The 24,841-nt window shown below is 51.1% G+C and overlaps 13 protein-coding genes across 13 annotated transcripts; 4 read left to right on the plus strand and 9 right to left on the minus strand.

The window, feature by feature from the left end:
* Positions 1 to 178: 178 nt before the first annotated feature.
* Positions 179 to 2,111, minus strand: LCP9604111_6050 (3-oxoacid CoA-transferase; the record flags this gene model as incomplete). The annotated part of the gene is made up of 7 exons (XM_039073929.1): positions 179 to 313; positions 365 to 704; positions 755 to 786; positions 834 to 1,209; positions 1,262 to 1,448; positions 1,500 to 1,781; positions 1,838 to 2,111. The coding sequence occupies 7 exons, from the start codon at positions 2,109 to 2,111 to the stop codon at positions 179 to 181; spliced, it is 1,626 nt and encodes a 541-aa protein (XP_038928085.1).
* A 592-nt stretch (positions 2,112 to 2,703) lies between these two features.
* Positions 2,704 to 5,220, minus strand: LCP9604111_6051 (Zn(II)2Cys6 transcription factor; the record flags this gene model as incomplete). The annotated part of the gene is made up of 7 exons (XM_039073930.1): positions 2,704 to 3,383; positions 3,430 to 3,503; positions 3,555 to 3,631; positions 3,708 to 3,846; positions 3,896 to 4,420; positions 4,477 to 4,977; positions 5,033 to 5,220. 7 exons carry the CDS (start codon positions 5,218 to 5,220, stop codon positions 2,704 to 2,706), a joined length of 2,184 nt encoding a protein of 727 aa, XP_038928086.1.
* Positions 5,221 to 5,849: 629 nt separating this feature from the next.
* LCP9604111_6052 (uncharacterized protein) lies at positions 5,850 to 7,148 on the minus strand (the record flags this gene model as incomplete). Its single annotated transcript, XM_039073931.1, has 1 exon — positions 5,850 to 7,148. The coding sequence occupies one exon, from the start codon at positions 7,146 to 7,148 to the stop codon at positions 5,850 to 5,852; it is 1,299 nt and encodes a 432-aa protein (XP_038928087.1).
* A 530-nt stretch (positions 7,149 to 7,678) lies between these two features.
* LCP9604111_6053 (putative SNF7 family protein Fti1/Did2) lies at positions 7,679 to 8,382 on the minus strand (the record flags this gene model as incomplete). Its single annotated transcript, XM_039073932.1, has 2 exons — positions 7,679 to 8,263; positions 8,338 to 8,382. 2 exons carry the CDS (start codon positions 8,380 to 8,382, stop codon positions 7,679 to 7,681), a joined length of 630 nt encoding a protein of 209 aa, XP_038928088.1.
* A 264-nt stretch (positions 8,383 to 8,646) lies between these two features.
* hacA (transcription factor HAC1) lies at positions 8,647 to 9,968 on the minus strand (the record flags this gene model as incomplete). The annotated part of the gene is made up of 2 exons (XM_039073933.1): positions 8,647 to 9,718; positions 9,766 to 9,968. 2 exons carry the CDS (start codon positions 9,966 to 9,968, stop codon positions 8,647 to 8,649), a joined length of 1,275 nt encoding a protein of 424 aa, XP_038928089.1.
* A 1,312-nt stretch (positions 9,969 to 11,280) lies between these two features.
* On the minus strand, positions 11,281 to 12,857 carry LCP9604111_6055 (snoRNA-binding rRNA-processing protein ENP1; the record flags this gene model as incomplete). Its single annotated transcript, XM_039073934.1, has 3 exons — positions 11,281 to 12,139; positions 12,187 to 12,431; positions 12,483 to 12,857. 3 exons carry the CDS (start codon positions 12,855 to 12,857, stop codon positions 11,281 to 11,283), a joined length of 1,479 nt encoding a protein of 492 aa, XP_038928090.1.
* A 523-nt stretch (positions 12,858 to 13,380) lies between these two features.
* On the plus strand, positions 13,381 to 15,177 carry LCP9604111_6056 (SPRY domain-containing protein; the record flags this gene model as incomplete). Its single annotated transcript, XM_039073935.1, has 1 exon — positions 13,381 to 15,177. The coding sequence occupies one exon, from the start codon at positions 13,381 to 13,383 to the stop codon at positions 15,175 to 15,177; it is 1,797 nt and encodes a 598-aa protein (XP_038928091.1).
* A 122-nt stretch (positions 15,178 to 15,299) lies between these two features.
* Positions 15,300 to 16,950, minus strand: LCP9604111_6057 (glutamyl-tRNA(Gln) amidotransferase subunit HER2; the record flags this gene model as incomplete). Its single annotated transcript, XM_039073936.1, has 4 exons — positions 15,300 to 16,165; positions 16,215 to 16,390; positions 16,438 to 16,762; positions 16,815 to 16,950. The coding sequence occupies 4 exons, from the start codon at positions 16,948 to 16,950 to the stop codon at positions 15,300 to 15,302; spliced, it is 1,503 nt and encodes a 500-aa protein (XP_038928092.1).
* A 324-nt stretch (positions 16,951 to 17,274) lies between these two features.
* Positions 17,275 to 18,551, plus strand: LCP9604111_6058 (enoyl-[acyl-carrier-protein] reductase; the record flags this gene model as incomplete). Its single annotated transcript, XM_039073937.1, has 2 exons — positions 17,275 to 17,453; positions 17,510 to 18,551. 2 exons carry the CDS (start codon positions 17,275 to 17,277, stop codon positions 18,549 to 18,551), a joined length of 1,221 nt encoding a protein of 406 aa, XP_038928093.1.
* Positions 18,552 to 18,689: 138 nt separating this feature from the next.
* On the minus strand, positions 18,690 to 20,518 carry LCP9604111_6059 (metallophosphoesterase family protein; the record flags this gene model as incomplete). Its single annotated transcript, XM_039073938.1, has 2 exons — positions 18,690 to 20,313; positions 20,361 to 20,518. 2 exons carry the CDS (start codon positions 20,516 to 20,518, stop codon positions 18,690 to 18,692), a joined length of 1,782 nt encoding a protein of 593 aa, XP_038928094.1.
* Positions 20,519 to 20,919: 401 nt separating this feature from the next.
* LCP9604111_6060 (pyruvate dehydrogenase (acetyl-transferring) subunit E1 beta) lies at positions 20,920 to 22,218 on the plus strand (the record flags this gene model as incomplete). Its single annotated transcript, XM_039073940.1, has 4 exons — positions 20,920 to 21,167; positions 21,225 to 21,348; positions 21,409 to 21,695; positions 21,747 to 22,218. The coding sequence occupies 4 exons, from the start codon at positions 20,920 to 20,922 to the stop codon at positions 22,216 to 22,218; spliced, it is 1,131 nt and encodes a 376-aa protein (XP_038928095.1).
* A 300-nt stretch (positions 22,219 to 22,518) lies between these two features.
* On the minus strand, positions 22,519 to 23,190 carry LCP9604111_6061 (putative C2H2 finger domain protein; the record flags this gene model as incomplete). Its single annotated transcript, XM_039073941.1, has 3 exons — positions 22,519 to 23,049; positions 23,104 to 23,130; positions 23,182 to 23,190. 3 exons carry the CDS (start codon positions 23,188 to 23,190, stop codon positions 22,519 to 22,521), a joined length of 567 nt encoding a protein of 188 aa, XP_038928096.1.
* Positions 23,191 to 23,719: 529 nt separating this feature from the next.
* LCP9604111_6062 (MCP1 family protein) lies at positions 23,720 to 24,758 on the plus strand (the record flags this gene model as incomplete). Its single annotated transcript, XM_039073942.1, has 2 exons — positions 23,720 to 23,924; positions 23,980 to 24,758. 2 exons carry the CDS (start codon positions 23,720 to 23,722, stop codon positions 24,756 to 24,758), a joined length of 984 nt encoding a protein of 327 aa, XP_038928097.1.
* Positions 24,759 to 24,841: the final 83 nt, after the last annotated feature.

Below are 24,841 nucleotides of genomic sequence, written 5' to 3' on the forward strand. Positions count from 1 at the left end.
CTAAGCTTATTTTATGAGGCTTATCGGGTCCACCCCAAAATACGTCTGCCTAATTATGGTGGGATTGTATAACTTCGAAATTAAGCGAAGGAATAAATAAAGGATGTACAGGCTATTTATAGGAGACACGAGAAAAGAACGCTCTTTGTCTCATATCATGCTCGGTGTCGGAGTGACTTTATTCCATGATCTCAAGTGTATCGGCAACGGTGAACTTGGCATCCGTCTTGCTTTGTACTTCTTCCACCTCAACACCCGGAGCAAGCTCCGTCAGTGTGAGTTCTCCGGTGGCCCGGTTCACCTGGAAGACACACTGTACTTTTGTCAGTTTTGGTTGGCAATCAATCAGGGTCGTCGCACTTACCAGGTTTGTAATGATGGTGCTAACAACCTTGGCACCAGTCAACGGCAGAGTGCACTTTTGTACAATCTTAGACGTTCCATCTTTAGCGACATGGCTCGTGGCAACCACGATCTTGGTCTTGTCCGGGTTCGAGATCAAATCCATTGCTCCTCCCATACCCTTGAATATCTTGCCGGGAATCATATAGTTGGCCAGGTCGCCATTGGCACTCACTTGCAGCGCACCAAGAATAGACACATCTACATGGCCTCCGCGAATCATGCCGAAGGACTCGGCGCTGTCGAATGTGGCGGCTCCAGGAACCAAGGTAACGGTCTCTTTTCCGGCATTGATAATATCGCTGGTCTGAGTTAGGGAAAGTTCAGATCATCACATCTGGGAACAACTTACGGATCCAGTGTTTCCTCCGTGGGATAATCACCCTGAATATTGTTAGAATGGCCTACGTAAAAAAGACGTAGAAACTTACCATTCCCAAGATACCATTCTCCGACTGGATCCAGACCTTCACGTCCTTTGGCAAGAACGATGGTGCCAACGTGGGAATACCAACGCCCAGATTCACGTAGAATCCCGGTTTAAGCTCCTTAGCCGCCCGACGAGCAATCAGTTCTCTCTGAAGCTGAGCCGCACTTTTAGTAGGCCCAGCTACAGAGGGCTCCTGGCGCAACTTCTTGTTTTCAATGTGCTTGTCGTCCGTGGCAGGAACGATCCGATCCACGTAGATACCCGGCAGGTCCACATCATTAGCATCAATAGCGCCAACTGGGACGATGTTCTCGGCCTCCACAATAGTCAATGTTGCGGCTTTGGCCATGATAGGGCCAAATGCTTTGGTAGTATATCTAATCAATGTTAGTATCCAATTCTAGGACACAGACTGGTACATAAACTTACCGGAACACGCAGTTACCAGCCTCGTCCACCTTCCAGGCTCTGAGAATAGCTACATCTCCGGTCAAGGCTTCTTCCATGAGATATGTCTTGCCGTTGAACTCTCGGGTCTCGCGCGCCTTGCCAGACTCCAGAACTTTACCAGACTCATCCATGCGAACGGGGATTTTTCCCTCCTGAATAAAAGTGTCTTCTCTTATCAGCGACGAATATCAAGAAACATAAGAGAAGCTATACATACGGGCTCCAGTCGGGGTATAGAAAGCCGGAATGCCAGCACCCCCAGCACGAAGACGTTCAGCCAAAGTACCCTGTGGACAGAGCTCAATAGCCGTGTGTCCCGTCAAGTACTTCTTCTCCAACGCCTTATTGTTCCCGAGGTATGAAAGGATCAGACGGTTGATCTGGCCATTCTTCGAGAGTATCGAAAGGCCTCCCGCCGCGGAACCGGCATTGTTAGAAATGGCCGTCAGGGAGTGCAATTGATCAGCGCCCCGACGGTGCATAGCATTGATGATGGTTTCTACACTGCATATCAGCTTCGTAGTTCTCACGCGGGTTATTTATTCATCCACATACCGGCGACTCCGCAAAGACCGAACCCAGAGCTAAGGATCGTCGATCCACTCTTGATATCGGCAACGGCGGCATCGGCATCTTTGTATAGCTTTGAGCGGCTGCGATCGATCTTAGGTGCGAGAGTTGCTGATGGTGTGGTTAGGGAGTATCTAGTGGTGCTGGTACTGAATGGCTGCAGGGGGCGCACGCTGGCGCGGACACCAATGAACAGTCGCGGTCGACACGCAGTGAGCGCTTTACGCGACAAAGTAGTAGATATCCTAAGAGCCGACATAGCTTGTGATTGTTTAGATCTAAAGAAAGAAGAAAGAAGGCAAAAATGAAATCATCGCGTTGTTATATCATCGACGGCATTGGTCGGGGCTACTTCTAGATGCCGAGCGCCTCCGAAGGTTCCCCGTGTGTATTATCTATGACGTCATGGGTATCCACTAAACATCAATATCAACAGACCCTTAATCGGCCCACTACTTCTTGAACAGCCTCAGCTTCCCCTAAATACCCGCACGTTGCCGACATTACTCTGCTCTGTCAAAGAACCCGCATTGGAAACCATTGTAGAGATGGGCGCGACATGGCCTTCCTCAGGCCTCTCAGGTTTAGACTTAAGCTCTTTTGATTCGTTTGTGAGGTTTGCGCGTTTCAACTGTAATGTTTATGCCAATTGATCACAGTAGGGATTGTGTATAAAAAATCGTATGGTTGAAGATGTGACTCCTTCATACTTGTGAGAGAGGACGATGATGTTGGCCAAAATGGCCCTCAAGGATGATATGCTAAACGAAAGGGTATCAAGATATATATTGAAGCCGATAATAAGAATAAGTTCAGAAAACCAATGTCTGATCAGATCAAGGCAAGAGAAACTACTGAAGATTGAAATCCGCATTGGCAGAGTCGAGCCAATCCCAATTAAGCATATCATCAAGAGGCACATCCGGGATCGACGCACCAAACGCCGTGCCCGCCCGATTGACTGCATCGACGATCTGATCATCAGACATAGCAGAGAATTGCAAAGGCTCGAACCAGAGGTCCTCAGGTATTGCCACTGGCAGCGGACGATCATCCAGACATGCAGACTGAAATGCCTCGGATGGATGGACTTCACCTAGATTTCCTCGGGATTGGAGAGGGAAGGCTGGTGCGCGCCGGATCAACTCACGCAAGAACCTCCCGTACAGCACGGAGGCGCCGCTTCGGTGACTTGGTGTTGCGCCGATTCTCTCTAGGACGCCGGCTGTCTCTTCGATGAGGTTTCGGACGCTTGGTGCTAGACTGGATTTGCTGTCGCCGGGTGTTACGCTGAGACTGAGGGCGGAGCAGGCGGCGAAGGAGATCATTATGACGGTGTTGTTTGGCATTGATTTCAGGCGAGATTCGCCCTGGATGGCTGCTCGTAGGACGTTCAGTGCAGATGATAGACCGGCGGCTCGGAAGAAACGTTTCACTTCGATTGGAGCTGTTCGGTGGTTGATGACACCACCGTATGTGGATAATTGAGTATGCGTGACAAGAATCTCGACGTAGGGGGGTAGAGAGCGTGCTTGAATGGTTAATAATGAGTCAATCAATGTCTGGTATATGCTTACTGTCTCCTTCCCCAATTGACAAGGCCCATGTTGCATACCACCGCTCGTAGAAAGTTTGAATGGTTTTCTTGATCCTGTGATATGGTCAGTATATAAATGATATTCATCAAGACATAATATCATACGACTGAGCAGCCTCCGAGCCGGTATCAACGATGCGATAATTATCACAGCTTGATTTAACATTCTGAAATAGTCCGTCCTGAAATCGTTAGAATGGAATTAATAGCCTGATACGGGCATCTCTGATGGATTTTGAGACTCGGGAGGGCACCTACAAGGTCCCTTCGAAGAACTGCCACGGAACTCATAGGACCGTCACGCGGGTCTGCAATGTTGGAAAGGTGCCAACGATCGCAGTTTTCGATGAGCGTTGTTGAAGGGACCGTATAGCTTCGGCCACGCGCGAGACAAACACTGAACAAGTTAGTGTCAGACTCAAATGCACCACTAGGGGAAAACGTACCCTCTCTCAACGACATACAACGCAATCCAAGCTCTTTCCCGTCTTCGCAACAGCCTAACGCCCCATTCCGAGGACGGGTCAATATCATGAAATCCATCCATGTGTAAAGCCCTCTTAGCGTCGATGCACTCTGCTCGCGCCAGGCGATTCATAAGTTCTTGGTCAAAGCTTGAAGATGGCGAGATAATCTTGTTCAAAGATAAGTCAAGAGCAACAGTGAGGGCCATGGCAATATAGGAGCAAGTATCATCGTCTCCTAGTCTATCGCCTGGAGACATCCATGGAACGTTCACCATGAAAGCCAGAACAATCTCAACAGATTTATAGCGTTGTGTGATCACTCGCTTCGCAAGCCATTTGCAATGCCTTGATAACCTCTTAGATAAAGCAGACGCAGACGGCAAAAATAGGGCTGCGCCTGCCATTATCGAAGTAAATAGAAAAGCCGACTGGGACCGCACAAAGGATGGGGTATGTATCAAGGGATCGAGGCCCCATCGAGTATGTGCGAGATGTTGATAGAAGCTTGGTTTGTCAGTTATCATTTAGATATGTTTAACAATAAAGACCAGACTACTTACAACGAGAATAAGGACTCCGACTCATCAAATGTGACCAAGCCCAACCCAATAGGATCCATATCAGGTCCAACATCTAGATTCGCTCCCGCGGGAACAAAAAAGGATTTGGCGGCCTGTTCTCCCTGGGAAGTGTTCTGATATAATGACGGGCCCTCTGACAACGGCAGTGGAGATACTGGCGCACGCCGCGTCCCAACTGGCGAAATCTGAAGATTTGAAGCTCTAGCAAGCAGCTGCAGAGGATTTTCCGCATCATCCAGAGTAAGACCATCCTCCGCTTGAATATCACGCGGAGACGTCATGCGCGGGTGATCTGATGTCTCTGAGAAGCGACGCTCATGCTCATGCTCATTTTGCACTAACTGGCCCCGGGCTTGACCAAGGAGATCCTGGAGGACCGAAATGGCTCTTTGGGCCTCATCGTCACTAGCAGAGTCGACCTTCGGCCGCTTAATTGCCTGTTCGATCTGATGTATCGCTTTCTCCAGGCCTTTTCGTTTGCTAAGCTCCAGTCAGTATTTTATTATACTCCACAACCTTACGTGACTCGACTCACTTTTTTACCCCCTTTTGTCGACCCAGATGATGGTTGGGCACAATACACTCCGCATTGGTTTGCTTACATTTCTCGCAGCTGGACTCGCCTGCCTGGCGGTTGCAGCGGATCTTGCTCCGTCGGCAGTTTAAGCATGCGGCTTGTTTTCCATGTTGGCTAGAGGTTGGACCTGCCGACTCGAGCTCCATGAATAAGTGTTTTGACTGAAGTCATGGACACTAAGGGAGATGCGGGAAGTCGGGGACAATTAGCGATCAATGGTTTTGGCTCATGTAGCGTAATAGGGCTGCCTATTCTAACAGCCCGGCCGGGCTAGCTCAATCGGTAGAGCGTAAGACTCTTAATCTTAAGGCTGCGGGTTCGACCCCCGCGTTCGGCTATTCCTAAAACCAAACCTGAGATTTCTTTTTTGCTCTTTTCTTTTTGGAATTTGTTGATGGAAGAGCACATTGATCGGATCAATTGATCTTTTTAATTTGGTGCGAATCATTTTCGCTTTTAGCTGCTCACTGCGTAGTGTACAACGGTGACTATATATGTCTACAACGTTATGTCTTTCCCAATTCAATTATATGTATATCTATAGTGACATTTATCGATATTCACTGGGTCATTAGGCGAGTTATGGCTCGAGATGATATCCTGATTTCTGCAATGGCTATGTATGAATGTCATAACAAGTGGGTGGTATCAATTAAAGATTAGTAGCTAAATATAAGCTCGAAAACAAGACCGTTGGTATTTCCATGACTTAAAACGACAGTGCATATAGATCCGAATCAACATAACAAACGATCACATATCATCCAAATGAAGCCTAGTGAACGGGACCAGCCTCCACATCATGGCCCGGAAGAGTACCAGAAGCCTCCGGAGCAGCATGAGGCTGAGCTGGAGCCTGAGCCATCTCCGGACCAGCAGCGGGCGCAACTTCCGTCGACGCAGCTCGCGACGGCGCACTAGTACCGGGGGGAGTAACATCCAACAACCGCGGACCCGACTCATCAGGCCTCTTGCTCGCCTTGACCGTTGCAGGAGCCGGACCCAAGACAGTCGGGTACTTGAAGCGGAAACCCCAAGCGAAGAACAAGCGCATCTTCGTCCAGAAACTCATAGCATCCCACCTCTTCTTAAGGATCACGGCATCCTCTTTGCTGCGGGCGCGGTAGCCCTTCCGGAAACAAAACAGACAGAAAAGGGAAAGCGGGAGCAGAATGAAAGACCAGAAAAGAGGGAAGCCCCGGCGGGTCTGCCAGCCCGTCATGAGACGACGGAAGCGCACCCAGGCCTCGATCATGCCCAAGATGAAGACGATGCCGATCCAGCCCAGTGCGCAGATCAGGACGATTGCGAGGTAGGAGATGCCGATGCCGGATCCCCATGTGCTGGTGAACCAGTTGTAGTCGTCGTAGTCGTAGTCGTAGTAGCCAGATGATCCGCCGCTGTAGCCGGTGGTTCCTGGTCCGCTGGACAGGCCGGTGTAGTATCCGGAGTTGCCGCTGTAGTCGCTGCTGTCGGTGTACTGGCATTTGCTACCTATGTATCGCGAGGTAGGGGCATTGTAGGAGCTCAGAGAGCTCAGGGTTGGGCTGGGGATCTGGGTGGGTTCCACGAATACTATTTCGTAGATGTAGGTGGTGGTCTGGAATGGCTGGGCGCTGTCGACTGAGGTCGAGGTTATTACATTGTCCCTGGGTAGCAAGGCGGCGATCTCATAGGGCGGGGTGACGGCGGCAGCGGTCGTGATGGTCCATTGGGTGGAGCAGGCTGTCGGGGCTGAGAATGTCAGGTTGACCTGGTAGATGGTGCTGTGATAGTTTCCGTCACTATCCACGGTGTCGTAGCCGGCGTCGAAACCAAGCGCCGTGCCATAGCCGGTGGGATACAGCTTTTCGACAACGGTGTAGTCATAGATGGTATCAGTGGAGGTAATGGTGGACAGGGCCTCAGCTGGCAAAGTTGCAGTTGGAGTGATTTCATGGACCTCAGTGACCACCTCGGAATAGTAATCTGTAGTAACGTCCTGCTCGTAGACCTCCGTCACAATCCAAGGGGCAGCCTGAACGCAACTCAAAACGAATGACAAGAAAAGAATAAACGAGTGTGAAGGCGCCATCTTGAGTGGTCCTGGGGCTTTGCAGGGAAAACAGTCACAAACGAGGGATCCATGGCTTTAATAAAAAAAAAACGTTAATAGCGCCTCTGAAAGACCCTGAATTTTCTGGTCATTTGGGGGCGCTGTTGTCGCCTAAGCTATACTGGTTGAAAGCCTCGGGTGGAAATTGCCTGCTTTAGAGTAGGCAGATGCCCCGATGTGATTGGCGATGTTCCTCAATTGCCAGAGCGAAGTGGAGGTTCTAGTCTGTTTACGCTCTAGTCCCTGGACCCTAGCCTTTTCGCCTCACGGACTGGTCTTTTTTTGGACTTTTGTCCCAAGGTTAGCATGGAAAGCACACAAAATCGGACTAGCCCATGCATGAAAAAAAAAATCTTCGTTGAATACAAACAGCGCAGAAAATACAAGCGTAACTTCGTGGATCGTCAGTGTTGCAAAGTCCAGAGATCGCGAGGAAATCTATATAGGGGATTGACAGTCCCGTAAATCCGGAGGTACCCAGGAGGAAAAAGAAAGCAGAACTGATTTGCTCAATTAGCAGCCCGTAAAGCCCGTAGCCTGGCACCCAAACCATCCTCGGCCTCGGCATCCACCTGCTTAGGCTCCTTAACCTCCTCCTTAGGCGCAGCATCCGCCTCGAGGTTCAAGCGCATATCAACACCCGCATCATCAGCCAGCTGTTCCATAAGTCGATCCACATCGGCCTCGCCCTCCGCACCGTATTCCTGCATCGATATACCCTGTGCGACATCCTCGATCGCACTACTCGCGATCTTGAAGTCCTCCGACCGGGCGAGGAAGTTGTTAGCGTGCGAGACGAGGTGTTCGAGGTTGACGCTCCGCGAGGCGGCGTCTAGGCCCCGCGACGCCATAGCGAGCGTGCGGGATGTGTCGCGCGTGCTCTGGGCGGCCTTGAGTTCATTGATGATGACATCGGCGCGTGCGGCTTCGGATTTGAGCGTTACTTGGCGTCGCTTCTCGCGCACGGCGGAGGCGGCGTGGATGCGGGCGATCTGGAACTCGCGGTTTTTCATCGCCTTGTCGGCTTTGGCCTTTTCGGATTTGAAGGTCGCCTCGGCCCGGACGGCTTCTTTCTTTAGTCGGTTGGAGTGTAGCTGGGGAAGATTAGTTGGTTTCATGCATGGGCGGGGTCATGCACGGTGTGAGGGGAACAGAGGAGGCAACTTACCTTGACATTTGTGCGGGCTTCGAAGATAGGGTCTTTGCGAACCATGATGTCGGTTATAGATAATATAGAGGATGAGGATAGGTGTTGTGGAAGGCAGATGGATTTGGGGGCGCGTGGCAACGTCACTGACCGCATTCAGTGTATTCTTAGCGTCGGAGGTCGAGTATTCTTAGCGCAAGCCTCCTAGACTGATTAAATTAAGGCTACTTTCCCGATTGAGGATAATTACTATCTACGTTCGAAAGATTGCAAGATGAGCCAGTCGATTTTGCATTATAAAAACTATTATACAGGCCAAAAATGGAACCCTCAGCGCTGTTTGCCCATGAGCAAAGACGAAAGAGCTTTGCTCGCGCTGGAACTCCGAAAACTCCGTGTACCTCGATGCATCTTTCCATTACTGCGTTGCCGACTAAATTTCATTGTGTTTCCCCGCTGCTGCCGTTTAGACAGGCTGAGACTATCGATTGCCCAGGCCATGGTTAATAACGACTCCCAACTCGGTCGAGCCTCGGAGGCGCCAGCCGACCAGGTCTGTCGGGAGAAAGTCTCACTAACCGCTAGCTGCAATGCTCTGCCCGTCGCATCTCGAAGCGGACGCGCCAAGGCTGGGCTGCAAGCTAGTAGTCTGGTGAGAAGTCTCATCCGAAAGACCGGTCGGTTGGACACCTTCGAGGACGACAGACTCGGGGTCGAAATCAACCATAGAATCAAAGGGAAATGCTGATAGATCTCCGCCGTCGAGAACGTCAAAGGCGAACCCGTCTTCAGGGAAAGAAGGATTTGGCTCAGCGGGTGAATCACCGTGGAACAGGCGGCGGAAGTCATCGTCAGAAAGAGGAGCTGCAACATCATGTGCAGTTTGAGGTTCGGAGAGGTCGAAGAGCGGAAGGGCGCTTCCAGATCCTTCGAGGCCAGCGACGGACACTGCAGGTCACACAACACCGCTGCAGGATGTTGTGTCACGTCGGAGGCCTCAGCCAGAGTGGAAGGTGTGAAGGTGGGGGAGTAGTCGGTGACGGATGGAGTGGGGAAAGGAATCCGTTCCATAGGGAGTTCGTCGCCTTCTTGTTTGAAGAGGGTAGGCGTGAGGGTAGGAGATTCGATGGCCGGGGAGCTGGCTTTGGGAGTCACGCTGCGAGATCCACGGACCTCGGCGGAGAGCTTAGCCACTTGTTGGCTCAAGCGGTTGTTCTCCGACTCCATCTGCGATAGACGCTGGATCAAGAACTGGTTCTGTTGCTCCATGCGGATCTTTTCGGTCTCCAGCTTCTCCATTTCGAGGCGCTTGCGCTCGCGAGATGTTTGAGCAGCAGCACGGTTTCGAAGGACCCGTTCTATCCGACGCTGCTCCTTCTCATCATCTGTTTTGGCGCGTTTTCTAAAGAGTCAGTTGGGTTCACATTTACGCAGGGGTGGACAACATACCTGGGAGGGAGATTGGTTTTGGGGGTTGGGAGTTCTTGTCCCCAAGACTTTCTCTTCTTTGTTGGCTTCTTCTCATCATCTTCTTCCTTAATGTCATCTTCCGGCTCCGGAGAGTCTAATGATGTATCCGCGGGAGAAACTGTGTACATCTCGGGACATGGGGAGGTTGGGAGGGTATCCATTGGGTTGATAGTATCCGCCATGGTGACAGAGTCAAATGGATAACCGGTGCCGGACGTGAATAATAATTGCAGTACAGAGTAGACAGACGTATAGTGACTTGGGTGAAAAGAGGAAGTTCAGATCACAAAGGCCACGTTATTATCACGATCGGCACCGGAGACCAGACTCCGGGAATAGGGTTGAGTCAGAGGGTGAGTCAGCAAAGAGAGAGGAAAGAATGGAAAGGACAGCTGTTCAACTGCAAACGGAGGGGAGCGATGAGGTTTAAGTAGAGGCCAGCGTGGTCTGAAAGGGATGGGCTGGGGGCGATGGCAACAAAGGGGGGGGGAACCTTGGAACCTGGCCAACACACGTATGTAGGTACAAGCGACACCATACATTTTCGCATGTGCGCCCAAGTACCTCCAAAGGGGCGGAGTTTCTGTGACGAGACACGTAAATTACGTTCATTTCCCCCTGCATTCCATGGTTCGGCCCCGGACGACAGCCAATCATGATGTGCCGTGTTGAAACATTGCGTTTACGGAACTCCGTATGGAGAACCCGACGGGGCCTCCGTACACTTGGTGACTTCAATGCTGTCTATCTCACTTCTATATTTGGGTTGCATACACTTGCTACGGAGTAATATTGATGTACTCCGTATTATGTACTTCGGATTCATCTCCTGTCGGGTAATACAACACACATCCAGTCCCTCCGACTCGATCTATCTGAATCATGATACGTCTGTCCCACAATACTCCGTACGAATGATCCCATATCACACAGTCTCGAACAATCTAGGGTGGACCTATGGATACGCTCTCCTGAATCTGAAGACGCGATCAGGATTGCCGGAGAATGCCCCATCCCCACGCCAATCACAGGTCTTTCGCAGATCAAGGCTGTCCCCGCCCCGTTAATTCTCCGTCCCCCCTGATTGAGAATGTGACTCTATGATTATGTAAATCCATGGATAAGGGGCCAATGCCATCTAGATTGGCGGAAATCAGCAGGCGGATGCTACGGAACAATCTGGAACACGGCAGAACGTCTACAAGGTATGTCGAGGGCTGAAACGGGCATACACTGCCCCTCCGTTACTATTTAGGGTTGGCCTCGGAAGTCAGTTATAGGGGTAACCGTGGAACCTGACCATTTGCAAACTGAAAAGATAACGATATATTCTAAATACTCCGTACACTAAATTCAGTGATCGGTGTTGTCATCCCATTTTGGAAACCTTCGACACCAGGGGAATTATATGCAGTCCCTCAAACAAAAAAACGCCATCCCATAGAAACGTGCTCATGACAATATCGTAAGCGAACATGTGCCCGGGTAAAGTATCTACATGGACATATCCATCGTGTCGTCGCCGGCATCGAGAGCATTCTGCGCATCTGGGTCGGGGACCACCACACCACGTCCGCGGCCAGCAAGCAGTTCACGTCGCACTTCAGGTCCAATGTCCTTGTGTCCACGGACGAGAAGCAAATCGAGAAGCGCTTCACGCTGGTCCTCGGTGATGTCGTTACGATAACGCTGTGCAAAGACCAGAAGGGACTGGTGCCAGAGAACGGGCAGCCGGTATGCCTTGGAACCGACCTCGTTCATGGCATCGGCCGAAGGATCGAGGGCGCGGAAGCGCATGAAGTGGAAGACCAGCGCGTCAATGACCTTGTACGGCAGGGCGTACTTCTTCTCTAGGAAGACGCGGATGAACATGTTGACAGCACCGGTGCTTTCAATGGAAGTCAACGACTGTTCCGCGGCCAGATCACACATGCGGAGCAGGGCGGCGGCCGAGTGTAGCACGGGAACCGAGACGCGGGCAATCACAGAAGAGACAATGTGGGCTTCACGCAGGGTGCAAGTGCCGGTGGACACGAGCGGGAACAGAAGTCCCTTGAAGAAGCATGCGGGCTTGTACAGGGCCTTGCGCAGCGCATTGTAGGTGTGGATGTTCAATTTCTTGGTTTCGTGGATTTCTTCGCGCACGCGCTCCAAAAGCACAGTGTTGATAAACTCCTGGGCAACTGCAGGCTTGGACGAAATGAAAATACGGGTTACAGCGTAGACGGCGTTACCGGTCCATGACTCTGGGCGGGTGATATCCAGAAGGGTCTGCCAGTTCGGTACAGAAGGAAGGATCTTGATGGGCTTGGGGAGCGGGCCAGACTTGTAGCGAGAAAGAATCATACCAACCCTAGAACAAGTTAGCTTGGCCTCACAAGGAATGATCACAAAACATACTTCTCATATACTTCCACGGCCTTGGCAGGAATCTGGACTGCATCCTCGGGGACACCACCACCTTGGATGTATTGACCATAGGGACCCTCGCCAGCCTGCTTTGCCTCGTGCTCGGCAATCTTCTCGAGAATCAAATCGGCGAGATTAGTGGGGCCAGCGGAGCTGGGATCCTTGGGGTGAAATATAGGGTCCTCCTCGTGGGGCATGAATCTGTTGAACATATCTAGATCATTGGGATCGACCTCCTAGTAAGATGTTAGAAGCTATAGTACTATTAAAGGTTTCGGAAGTCTTACAACTTGCTCGACATCGTCATCGACCCAATCGTCGGCCTCAAACTTCCCCTCGTCGTCGGAGAAAGGCTCTTCCTCGTCCTCGAACCGGGTATCGAATTCGAATGCACTCGACTGGGGCCGTGCTGAGTTCTTGAGTTGTTCGGCAGCATCTTCATCGGCCAATTCCTGTCCAATCTGTAGAATCTTGCGCGACATCTTCGCATCGACAAAGCGCTGTCCATTTTCGCCATCCTCGTCGTTTTCGTCGGCTTTGCCTTTGCCTTTGCCTTTCTTGCTGCTCTGTGTCCGAAGGTGCCCCGCGGAAGTAATATCTTCAGCAAGAGGGTTGTGTCTGCGTGCCGCTGCCGCGGCACGGGAGCTCGATACCTTTGGCATGGCTGGTAATTCTTCAGATAAACCAAAAACTTAAAATGAGTATTTTGGGCTGGCTTATCGAAGTACACACGACGATCAAATTGTGTGGTCATATTTTTTTTTCTGCCAGGCGGTGCCCCCCAATCTCCTCTCCGCCTGTACCCCACACCGCCTGAGCCTCTACATTTTCTGCAATTAATCACTGACCGCCCTAGTTTCCCAAGGAGATTATTGTCTGGTGCGCATGCGCTTGACTGTTTTTGTACACAAAGAGAAGCTTGCTGTCTATCAATGAATATAGGAGTCATCAGAATACTATAGGACTTCAATCTGGGAAGCTACAGATTACCAACTCCCTTGATCTTTCGGATATATACGCCGAAACAGTTTAACAGCATACGGACAAGCTTCCGGTTGAGTAAGGACCTCTTAGCTTTGCGAAGCAAACGCCGTGGAGCCATCCTCATTGATTCTAGCTGGTCAAATTGCTGACTCTCCCCAGACCGACAGACCACAACCCAAGCGGACAAACATAGCCTCCGTCATGGCATCCGGCCAAGCCCCAGGGTCTTCCGCTCCGTCGTCCAACATCAACTCCCCGATTCTACCCCCCAATGGCGGACCCCTGCTTAATGCGCAATTTACCGACCTGAATCCACGATCATCTCCAGCCCCATCCGCCCAAGGCGATGGTCGAGCCAAGCGCAACAAGCGAGACAGCCGCAAGAAACGTGAAGCCAAAGGATTAGACCCCGAGAACGCACCTCCACCAAAAAGGCGAGCCACAGCCGCACCCAGTACAGCCTTGCCCAGCTCAAAACTGAGCATTCTTCGTCCATTGCTGCTCGCCGAGCCGCACGACTCGGATCGGTACCCTCCACAGCCTCGCCAGTTGAATCGCGTGAGCCGAAAGACATCGAACGTTTTGGGTCAGAGCTGGGATTTCTACGAGGTTGTCGATAAACTTACCAACAAGAATGGGTTTCGTTATAGCTACGCCATTGCAGACCCCGGATTCCCTCATATCAAATATCGACAGACGGATGTTCACCCGTACCATACCCGCTTCAGTTTCGAGGATTCACCGGCTGCCATATTTTTTTCTGAGAACGCGACTGCGGTGACCACCAGTGATGCGTGGCATACTGCCCGCGCTAATGTATGTGCTCGAGAGGGCACGTATTACTACGAAGCTCGTGTGATTAGTGGCATAGTCAATGATCCCCAGGCACCTCAGAACGGCAGACCGACAACTTCACCGCGTGGCCATGTCCGTATTGGATTCGCCCGACGTGAGGCCGACCTTGACGTGAATGTTGGGGTGGATTGCTACGGGTATGGGATTCGAGATGTGAACGGCGAAGTTGTCAATCGCATGCGATGCGAGTTCTTCTTCCCCAAGGGGGAGGCCATCAATGAAGGCGATGTTATCGGCATGCTCATTACTCTTCCACCTCTTTCTCTCCACAAGAAGATTGTCGAGGGCACTTACGATCCCACCAATAATACCCCATCACCGCCGATGGCAACCAACATCATCCGAGATCGGATTCCTTTTCACTACAAATCGGATTTCTGTTGGCAGCAATCTAACGTCTTCTCTACAAAACACCTCCGTGACTATGCTTTCAACCTCAAAGAAACACCGACGTTCGGTCCCCCGTCCCCTCTGAACAGCGAAGACGCCACGCTCCGCACCCTCCCAGGGTCCAGTATCACCATTCTAAAGAACGGAGTACAAATGGGCACTCCCTTCAAAGAACTTTACGCCTTCCTACCGCCCGCAAGCCGTCTCGCCAACGGCACAAACAATCTCGGTATTGGCGAGCGCGAGAATGCCGACGACGGCCTGATCGGGTATTATCCCGCTGTTAGTTGCTACGGCGGCGGTGCCGTCGAATGCCGATTCGAGGGGCCGTGGTGGGTTGGTCCACCCAAGCAGACTGAAACTGGAGAGCCCGTCCGTGCTATGGGCGAACGCTTCAATGATCAAATCGCCGAGGACGTGATGGCCGATATCGTGGACGAGGTAGAAGCCATGTTCACGTGGGGCGGCATTGATGGCGATGTCATCAAGAACAACACCGAGCTCGACGGCGCTGGGGTTGTGGGAGGGGCGGAGGTGTTGAAGGGTGGTGTTGGTGCAGCGCTTGACTCTGCACTTGCCCATACCCCCGGAACTGCCGGGGCATCTGATTCCGCTGCTAATAGCAATCGTGAGACGCCGGCTGCAGGCGATGTTGGGAGTCATGGCCTTGAAGATGCGATGAGTGTCGGGACAGCTGGCACTCCTAATGTTGAAGTGCAGGGTGATGGTGATGGCGATGTCGAGATGACTTAGTGACGCACCCAATGGGAAAATGGATTAGGCGTTTGGCTTTTGCAATAGCATTGATACCAATTCTGATTTCAAAATCTATTCACATAATATACATTTCATATAGTAGTCGTACAGCGCTGGGCTTAATCTAACTTCCTTCCCTCCAACAACTCTCCGACTTTCATGACCAACTGATCGTCTCCGTATTGACCGATGACTTGGATTCCTGCTAGTTCGGTATCATTCTGCCCAGAAACAGTCACGGGGACTGAAATTGCAGGTAGACCAGCCAGACTGGCGGGAACGGTGAATACGTCGCTGACATATGCATCCAAAGGTGACTTTTTGATAGATTTGCTCATCAAATCCGACAGTCGTGGAGGGGATGAGGGCGCAGTCGGACATACGATGACATCTACGTCAATTTCACCTGCGATTTTATTTGCATCCTGTGCAGCGAGCGGATGCTTGGCTGTAAAGACCGCATCAAAGTCTTGCTGGACTAGACGACGCAACTGTTGTGCTTTGATGAAGTAGTTGTCAATGGCATCAGCACTCAAAGTGAATGTGCCTAGGAGAATTCGTCTCTTCACTTCTTCCCCGAATCCCTCTCCTCGAGTCTTTGAGAAAAGACATCCATCAGGCTTTCCGTCACCATCTGGGCCTTCGGCACGAGTCCCGTATCGTACTCCGTCGTATTTGGCCAGGTTTGAAGATGCCTCGGCAGGTCCTACGACATAATACGTGGATAATGCGTGTTTTGTGGCGGGTAGGGAGACGGAATGGAGGGTGTGCCCTTGGCTTTTCAGGTGTGCTAGAGAAAGAGCCCACGCCCGTCGAACCGAGGAAGTCAGCTCGGAAACGTTATACTCTATTGGCACGCCGATTCGGAGAGGGGCTGAAGTCAAGCGCGAGGCAAGCTGTGGTGTTTGAAGAGAGGCCTGGATTCGAGAGCGGGAGTGTATTGAGAGGCTGGTAGGGTCGCACTGGTCATGTTGGTTGAGGATGTCTAGGCATGGTATTAGCAGTCATTTTCCAGTCACACTGGTCAAACCCACCGAAGATATCTCGCACACTGGCGGTTGTTTTCCCCAATATACCCACGGTATCTAGAGAATTGGCGTATGCCACCACACCCCATCGTGAGATCAGTCCGTATGACGGTTTAAATCCCACTATCCCGGTATAAGCAGCCGGAAGTCTGACCGAGCCTCCGGTATCCGTTCCTAGTGAGCTGTAAAAGTCAGCAATCAGTCTGCTTGCTGATTACTAGCCACTTACGCATAGCATTCGTCGCCGGCAACTGAAGCGGCACTTCCACCAGAGCTGCCGCCGGCCGATAGGTCCTCCCCGCTGGAGTCCTGACGAGGGTTCCTGACAGGACCGAAATGTGAATTGATCGAGTGTGATCCCATCCCAAACTCGTCCATATTTGTCTTTCCAGCTACAATGGCCCCGGCGGCCTCTAATTGATCGACAACGGTGGCATTGAACGGGCTCACATATTCATCCAGGATTCCCGAAGCGCAGGTCGTCGGAAGATCGCGCGTGCAGATATTGTCTTTGATGGAGATCAAGCGGCCATCCACTGCGGACTTGGGTTTCCCTGGTCATATCCGTTAATTCTGAAGTAGAGTGTGGGAGTCTGATGTTGCTACCTTCTTCCTTGCGCACATCTGCTTCCTTTACACGGTCCAGCCATGGCCCCTCGCGCAACAGCGGGGTTATGAAGGCATTTAAACCACGTGTGTATTGGTTAGCGACGCATCTTTCAGCTTCGCGCAATAAGGACATTTAGACGAGTGTGGGAGGAGTATAACACAGAAAGGGAGTGGGAACGTGAATTTCCCGGGTCCGTGCTGCTTTTCTATGGTACCTGTCCGGGTCTCTGTCCCCCTAGAAGATATGTGTCTACGTACATGTAGGTATATATTATAAACTTCATAGTCCGGTTAGAAATAGATACATAGCTATTGCTCAAATGTAAACATCGATATCACAATTTTGACCTCGGAGCTACAATGTCAACAACAAGTTTCTTCGGGCCGAGCATGACCGACCAAGACGTCATCCGGATTTGCTCACCTCTCTCCTCCTTCACTACCTCACCTACCAGCTATGTTCTCAAGAAGTATACTACAGACGGCCAACCGAAGTGCTCGCCAGGCCTCAGCTCGAGCTGTACCGCAGGTGCTCGGCCAAGCTCCATTCGGTCGGCGATACATTTCGGTCTATGGCTACACACAGGCAAAGGCTCTCATCTACTCCAAATATGGCGAGCCCAAAGATGTCTTGCGGTTAGTCCAAGTCCTCAGCTGCAGTTGAGCCAAAAAGCTGATTAATGTCAATCTAGCCTACACAAGCACTCAATCTCCGCGCCGCACGCAACCCAAGTGAATCTGCGCTTGTTGGCCGCGCCGATGAACCCAGCCGACGTGAACCAGATTCAGGGTGTCTACCCCAGCAAGCCTCCCTTCCAAACGGCGCTCGGAAATGCAGAGCCCGCCGCAGTTGGCGGAAACGAGGGCGCATTCGAGGTGCTGTCAACCGGCGCGGGTGTCAAGAACCTCAGCAAAGGCGACTGGGTTATTATGAAGCGCACAGGTCAGGGTACCTGGCGTACCCACGCGCAGATGGAAGAATCCCAGTTGATCAAGATCGAAAACAAGGAGGGCCTGACCCCGCTGCAGGTTGGCACTATCAGCGTCAACCCCGTCACTGCGTACCGTATGCTCCGTGATTTCTGCGAATGGGATTGGATGCGTGCCGGCGAGGAGTGGGTGATCCAGAACGGTGCCAACAGCGGCGTTGGCCGCGCAGCTATTCAGCTGGGCCGCGAGTGGGGAATCAAGACGCTCAATGTCATTCGCGAGCGCAAGACACCTGAAGAGACCGAGGCCCTCAAGAAAGAGCTCCTGGAACTGGGAGCTACCGTTGTTATCACGGAGGAGGAGATGCTTACTGGCAACTTCCGGGATATGGTCAAGGAGTTCACTCGCCAGGGTCGGGAGCCCATTCGTCTGGCGTTGAACTGCGTAGGCGGAAAGAATGCTACCTCGCTGGCAAAGACTTTGGCTCCTGATTCGCACATGGTGACCTACGGCGCCATGTCGAAGCAACCTGTTGCATTGCCCTCGGGACTGCTGATCTTTAAGAACCTCACGTTTGACGGATTCTGGGTCAGCAAGTGGGGCGACAAGAACCCCGAGCTGAAGGAGAACACCATCAATGATGTGCTTCAATTGATTCGCTCTGGCAAGTTCAAGGATACTCCTGTGGATGAGGTCAAGTGGAGCTGGGAGTCTGAGGGTCCAGAGTTGGCAGAGAGCGTGCAAGGCACTTTGGGCGGCTACCGTAGTGGAAAGGGTGTCTTTACCTTCAGCGGCGGTGATTGAGTGAACAGCCACCTGGACTATATGAATGTATTATAAAGCTACGTGGTATTTTCCCGATATTTACTTGACAGTTGATTGATATAACATGGGTCCAGAAACTAGGAATAATTGTAACAGAACTGCTAGAAAGTATACTTATCAACACTCCCAGTTCTTCTTCACCCAGTCAAGAATCAGGTTTGTTAGAGACACATGTGGCATGTAAGCATCACTTTCCTTTGCAATATCGACATCAAGACCAGCAAATTTAGCAGCCAGTATCACATATTTCTCGATAAAATCAAGGTAGACCAAATCCACCGTCTTCGGTGTCTCGGATGCATTGGGAGATACGAGAGCACGAATACAGTTTGGCACTCGGTAGAAGGAGATGGGTGAATGGATGGTATCATCACCGTCTGTGCCTGCATCATCTTGTGTCGTGTACCCGGGCACGAGATCCGGACCGGACAGGGGGATCTGCTCGCTAGCCGACGGCCATTTTTGGGCAATAACATCTTCCGGGTATGCAAGTTGCTCGGGAGGGGCCAACGTTGTCGGTGAAGATTCGTCCGTAGTTTCGTATAGAACTTGAGGCTGCTCGTTCAAAACATCGACAATAAGTTGTGCCTTATCATATGGGACATCTTTCACGTAGCGGAAGGTGCTAGTGAATGGAGATACAATAAAAGTCGAGTCTTGGGTAAAGGGCCCTTTGAAGATATCGAACCTCATAGCGCCCGTATTAACAATGGCTAGCCTAGGTATGTCTCCACGAGACTCATCCTTCAAGTCACGCAAAACCTCAGTTTCAAGCCAGGTGTAGATGCTGTTGGGGTCCGGGTACTTGGTTCGTGACATCCATAAATCATGTGGGGCACATCCGTGGACTTGGTCCAGATGAAGGTCGGTCCGTGCTTTGGCGATCATCCGGGAGACATTGAGACCTTTTTCGGTTGGGAAGGTCTCTCGATCAAGATCGGTGTGATGATAATAAGAAAAAAGATTGTTGTCTATGTATCTGCGCTTGAAGACAGGCCCAGCAGCAGACTGACGGCTTGTCTTGCTGGCGAGGCCATCGATTGACATGAAACCAACAGTTTCCATGAATCGACCGCTCGCTAGCCCAAAGGCCTTGGAATCATACTGTGCATAGTCACGCACATGCTGGTGCCCACCGAAGAATTGGATTGGAGTATCCCAACGAATTCCCCGGATCTCCTTGAAGATCGCCCGGTATTCCGGCGAATGAACAGGCACATGGCCGATCACCAAAAACAGATCCACTTCTTTATCCCGAATGGCTTCTTGGAACCAGTCCTCCTTGATGGTAGAAGATACTTTCTGGACCACAGTATTGTTGTAATTTCCATTGAAATCAAAGAGGAAGCCAAAGGCTACTATACGGATGCCTTGATTCTTGGTAGTGAACTTCTTAAACCGCGGGGCCAGAGGCACAAGCTGTTTTGTGGTCGGGTGAATGATATCGATATTCGAAGCGAGATAGTTGCCCCGGAAATTTGGAACGGTGATGAGAAGCTCTGCCTCCGATGTGTTCTTCTGGTATAGTTCGTGGTTTCCCGACGTCAACAGGTCGATGTGCTGGTGCCGGACAATGTCTGAAAGGTAGATACCCTTGGGCTTGGACGAGTCATATAGGCCGTTCCCTTCCACTCGGTCACCAGTATCTATAACGAGTAGATCTTGTCCTTGTGCTTCTGCCTTTTCCCGCATGTGTGTTGTAAACGATACATAGTCTCCCCAGTCTGCGGAGTAGGACGGCCTGCGATTATTAGTACAACTCGGAGCTCAGCAGGGTCCAAGGCCTACTCCTGCAGATGACCAGCCAGCCAGCCATGAGTATCGGTAGTATGAATGAAATTCAGTTGCCCGAAATCAAGTGGTCGCAGCGGAGCGGAGATGGGGTCGGGTGCGGAGGGTTGAGCGGCGAGCGCCGTCGGAAGTAGCCAGAGCAAGGACAACATCATTACCAACAATACACCCTTGAAAGAGTGTCTAGGAGCATGGATTTAAAGCAAGAAAAAAGATGCAAGATGTTGAAAGATCGTAAAAGAAGCTGAAGGGAGCACGTCCAACAAGATAGCCCACAGAAGATATGTGGTGTAAACAAGATGCGAGCTCTCTCCAATTCTTGTATGGTTACAGTTACAGTACCGGTGAGCAGCTTTGATATCACGTGTCGCCCAACATCTTCGGATTTGCAGCTCAAAGATTATTTGGACAGCGATAAGTTTCCCTTAGGCATTTACTTCGATCTATTCGTCCGTTCCTCCATTCAATTGCTTTTGCGGTCCGATTTGGTCTGCGATCTTGAATTGAATCCATTTGTCTTTGTTTTTCATCTTCTCAATTCCATCATATCTCCACAATGGCAGCTCCACGACTTTTCCGCCCAACAGCTCGTCTGTTCTCATCGCGCCTTGCTTCCACTGCTCTGCGCTCGAATATCCGCCAGTCTGCCTGTGCTCCTTCAATCCTGCGCCGCGGATATGCCACTGAGACCGGCACCAAGGAGGTCACCGTTCGCGATGCCTTGAACGAGGCCTTGGCAGAGGAGTTGGAACGCGAAAAGAAGTGCTACATTATCGGTGAGGAAGTCGCACAGTACAACGGCGCGTGAGTAATCCTCTAAGCTTCATTTGAATCGAAACTGACGTTGAACTTCCTGTACAGATACAAGGTGACGAGGGGCCTGCTCGATCGCTTCGGTCCTAAGCGGGTTATCGATACTCCCATCACAGAGGCCGGCTTCTGTGGTATCGCCGTCGGTTCTGCTCTTGCTGGCCTCCACCCTGTTGTGAGTATTTATGAAAATTACGGTTGATCGAGGATCGCATACTAATCGTTCATGATCTAGTGCGAGTTCATGACCTTCAACTTCGCCATGCAGGCCATCGATCAGATTATCAACTCCGGTGCTAGAACTCACTACATGTCCGGTGGTATTCAGCCTTGCAACATCACTTTCCGCGGTCCCAACGGTTTCGCCGCCGGTGTCGCTGCCCAGCACTCCCAGGATTTCTCCGGCTGGTACGGCAGCATTCCCGGTTTGAAGGTTGTCTCCCCTTGGAGCTCCGAGGATGCCAAGGGTCTGCTGAAGGCTGCTATTCGCGACCCTAACCCCGTTGTTGTTCTGGAGAACGAGTAAGATTCCATTCCATCTTGCCAAATTTCGTGTAAACTAACCAATGCTAGGCTCTTGTACGGCCAGCATTTCCCTATGAGCGAGGCTGCCCAGAAGAACGACTTCGTCATTCCCATCGGTAAGGCCAAGATTGAGCGCCCCGGAAAGGACCTTACCATCGTCTGCATATCTCGCTGCGTCGGTCTGTCTTTGGACGCCGCCGCCGAGCTCAAGGAGAAGTACGGCGTCGACGCTGAGGTTATCAACCTGCGCTCCATTAAGCCTCTCGATGTTGAGACCATCATTGCCTCCCTCAAGAAGACCGGCCGCATCCTGGCCGTCGAGTCTGGCTACCCTATGTACGGTCTTTCTTCCGAGATCCTGGCTCAGTGCATGGAGTACGGCTTCGATTATCTGACTGCCCCTGCCGTCCGTGTCACCGGTGCTGAGGTTCCTACTCCTTATGCCGCTGGTCTTGAGGCCATGGCCTTCCCCCAGGTGGACACTATTGTTGGCCAGGCCGTCAAGCTTCTGCGCTTGTAAGCCAATGAACGAGGGCGAGTGAGAAGCTCGCAATAATATAGCTATGTGCCTAGTACCCTTTCATCTGTTCCATCTTATGTCGTTGTTTTATTCTGCCTTTGTTATCCAATCGTTTAGACAGTCTTTTGGAAAGCATGTACCATTACATCCAGATCAGGACCATCGTAAATGTGCTTAAATGTGGCTTAGATGGAAATTCATTGCTGCCAGTAATTTAAAACAAAGGACCTACCCTTAAACGCCAGTGTGTATTTGATATTTCATTCGAATCGCAAGCCATTCCCGTCATCACGACATCGATCAGACCTTTTGGGCAACACACCCAGCAAAACAGTCCGTTGGCCGCCGAGGGTCATAATAGCCTTCTGGGCCATATTCCTCGTCATCACTTTCAACATCACCATGTTCATTCTTTTGTCTTTCTTTATCTGCGGGAGCATCGGTTTGAGGTTTCGGGCTAATACTCTCGTCGTCGTCTCCTAGAACGTTCTTCTTCTTGACTGGGGCTGTGGAGGCTGCCGTTCCCTTGACAGCGGAGAATGAGCTTTTGAAACCTCCCTTCTTGAAACCAGTACCTCCTCCACTTGGTACCACATTGGCCACAGGAGTCTCGATGACTTTCAGACCGGCCTGCGCATCGGCTTTACGTTCTGCTCGACGGTTCTTCTCGAGGGCATTTGGATCCCGTGTTAGCTGTTTGAGGTCTTGCAAACGCTTTCTGTGCAGGTGATCGTATGAGCCAATATGTGCCTCGTATTCCGGGTGGCGCGAGTAAGATTTGTTGCAGAGGCTGCAGGTGAAGGAGCTGAGCGCAGACCGCGCTGATTCAGTCTGTAATGGTTAGCTTGGCGATAGCGAATGTGGCTGACCAGGATGGTTAATTACCCTCGGAGCGGGATTTGTGAAACCACGCTATGTTTGTTAGCTGAGGTATCGGATTTGGACCACAAAGGAAGAGCATACCGGTGCCATTGTTCTTGAACTAGAGTTTAGGTGAAGTTGAGTGAGAGAGCGTTTAGTACGGCCGGGCATTGCGACCATGTGTGTATTAATAACGGGTCTAACGCGTCGCTGCCTGTGAAACCAGGCAATCTATATTTAATGTCTAGGCTTTCATCATCGTGCACTCTTTTGAAGAGTTATCTAGCTAATTAGACTGGCTCTATTTATTGAGCAAGCCTTCTACCTATACCCAATATCTAACTCTTTATAGTAAATCAAGTAAGCCGAACTATAGTGACATTGTAGTATAGGAGTCACCTGACTTGTGGATACTGCTCAGGACAAATCGTCATTACCCGCCGAGGAACTGGCCTATCACAGCTGCCGTATTTTAGCAACTCAGCGATCTTTAAACCCCAACATTTCCCTGCTTTTTCTTAGTTCGCCTATACTACTTTGTACAAATATGGATGCATGATTGACGACTTATTTCCTTACGAGTTCCATTTTCACACTTTTCCTCCAGCTCACGAGCACCAAAAATCCCGATAACCATACAATGCCGTCCCACCTGCTCTCCAAACCGGACGACATCGACACCAGATCTATGATCTCCCTGCAAGAATTAGACCCATCACCTGTCCATGATGTCCTGGATATTGAAAGCGGCGAATTCTTCCCTAGGGCCACCTCTCCGACGCAACATACAGCTGGTATTTCAATGCCAAAACTAGGCCTGAGCGGCCATAGCTGGGATTCATGGCGTACGTCAAGTGACAAAATGCTGGATCATATATTCTAACTACGATGACCGCTTAGTGACTGGTATCCAAAAATACTCAACCTATCCACCTACGGCTTTCTTCATCCTACATCTCGCGAACACCTCTCTTATACCACTCGTTACTCGCTCCGTGCCCGCGAGCGAATCCTATCTTTTGCTCACACGACCCGTATACCAAGCACCCGGACTAGAGCATCTCGTCTTAACACTTCCTATAATTGCGCATATTGCCTCCGGAATTGCTCTCCGCAACATTCGTGCTGCGCGTAGAGCACGTCTGTACGGCGCCGAGACTCGCGCCCAGCGAAGCACGTTATATTTCTGGCCGCGGATGTCATTGCAAGCACGCACTGGATACTTTATCGTGCCGCTGGTTGCATTCCATGCACTCGTCAACCGTGTTACACCATTGATCGTCGAAGGAGGAAGCTCTGGCGTAGGACTTGGATATATTGCCCATGGGTTTACTCGGAATCCTATGTTCTGGAATGTCTTTTATTTCTTTTTTGTGACCGCCAGTGCGTGGCACTTTGTTGGTGGCTGGGCGACCTGGATGGGCTGGAGAGTGACCACAGCGCGCAAGGAGCGTAGTCACAAAGGCTCGTTGGATGGCTACCGTGGACCCACGGAAACAAAGTCGAAGAGGCAGCGCAAGATGTGGTGGGTTGTCAATGGAATTGCCGCGGCTGGCGCGGCTCTTTGGCTTGCAGGTTCTCTCGGTATTGTTGGACGTGCTGGCGAAGGTGCTGGTTGGGAGGCCAAGGGGTGGAATGAGATGTATAGTCAGGTCCCGATCGTTGGGAAGTGGCTGTGACAGCTTTGCATGATTGTACATTATGTATCTATATAGACTTAAACCTAATATATATGAGGAGTCTGAATACAACCTTACATACA

Source organism: Penicillium roqueforti, assembly GCF_015533775.1.
Source record: "Penicillium roqueforti strain LCP96 04111 chromosome Unknown scaffold_15, whole genome shotgun sequence".
In the NCBI taxonomy this organism is placed as follows: domain Eukaryota; kingdom Fungi; phylum Ascomycota; class Eurotiomycetes; order Eurotiales; family Aspergillaceae; genus Penicillium; species Penicillium roqueforti.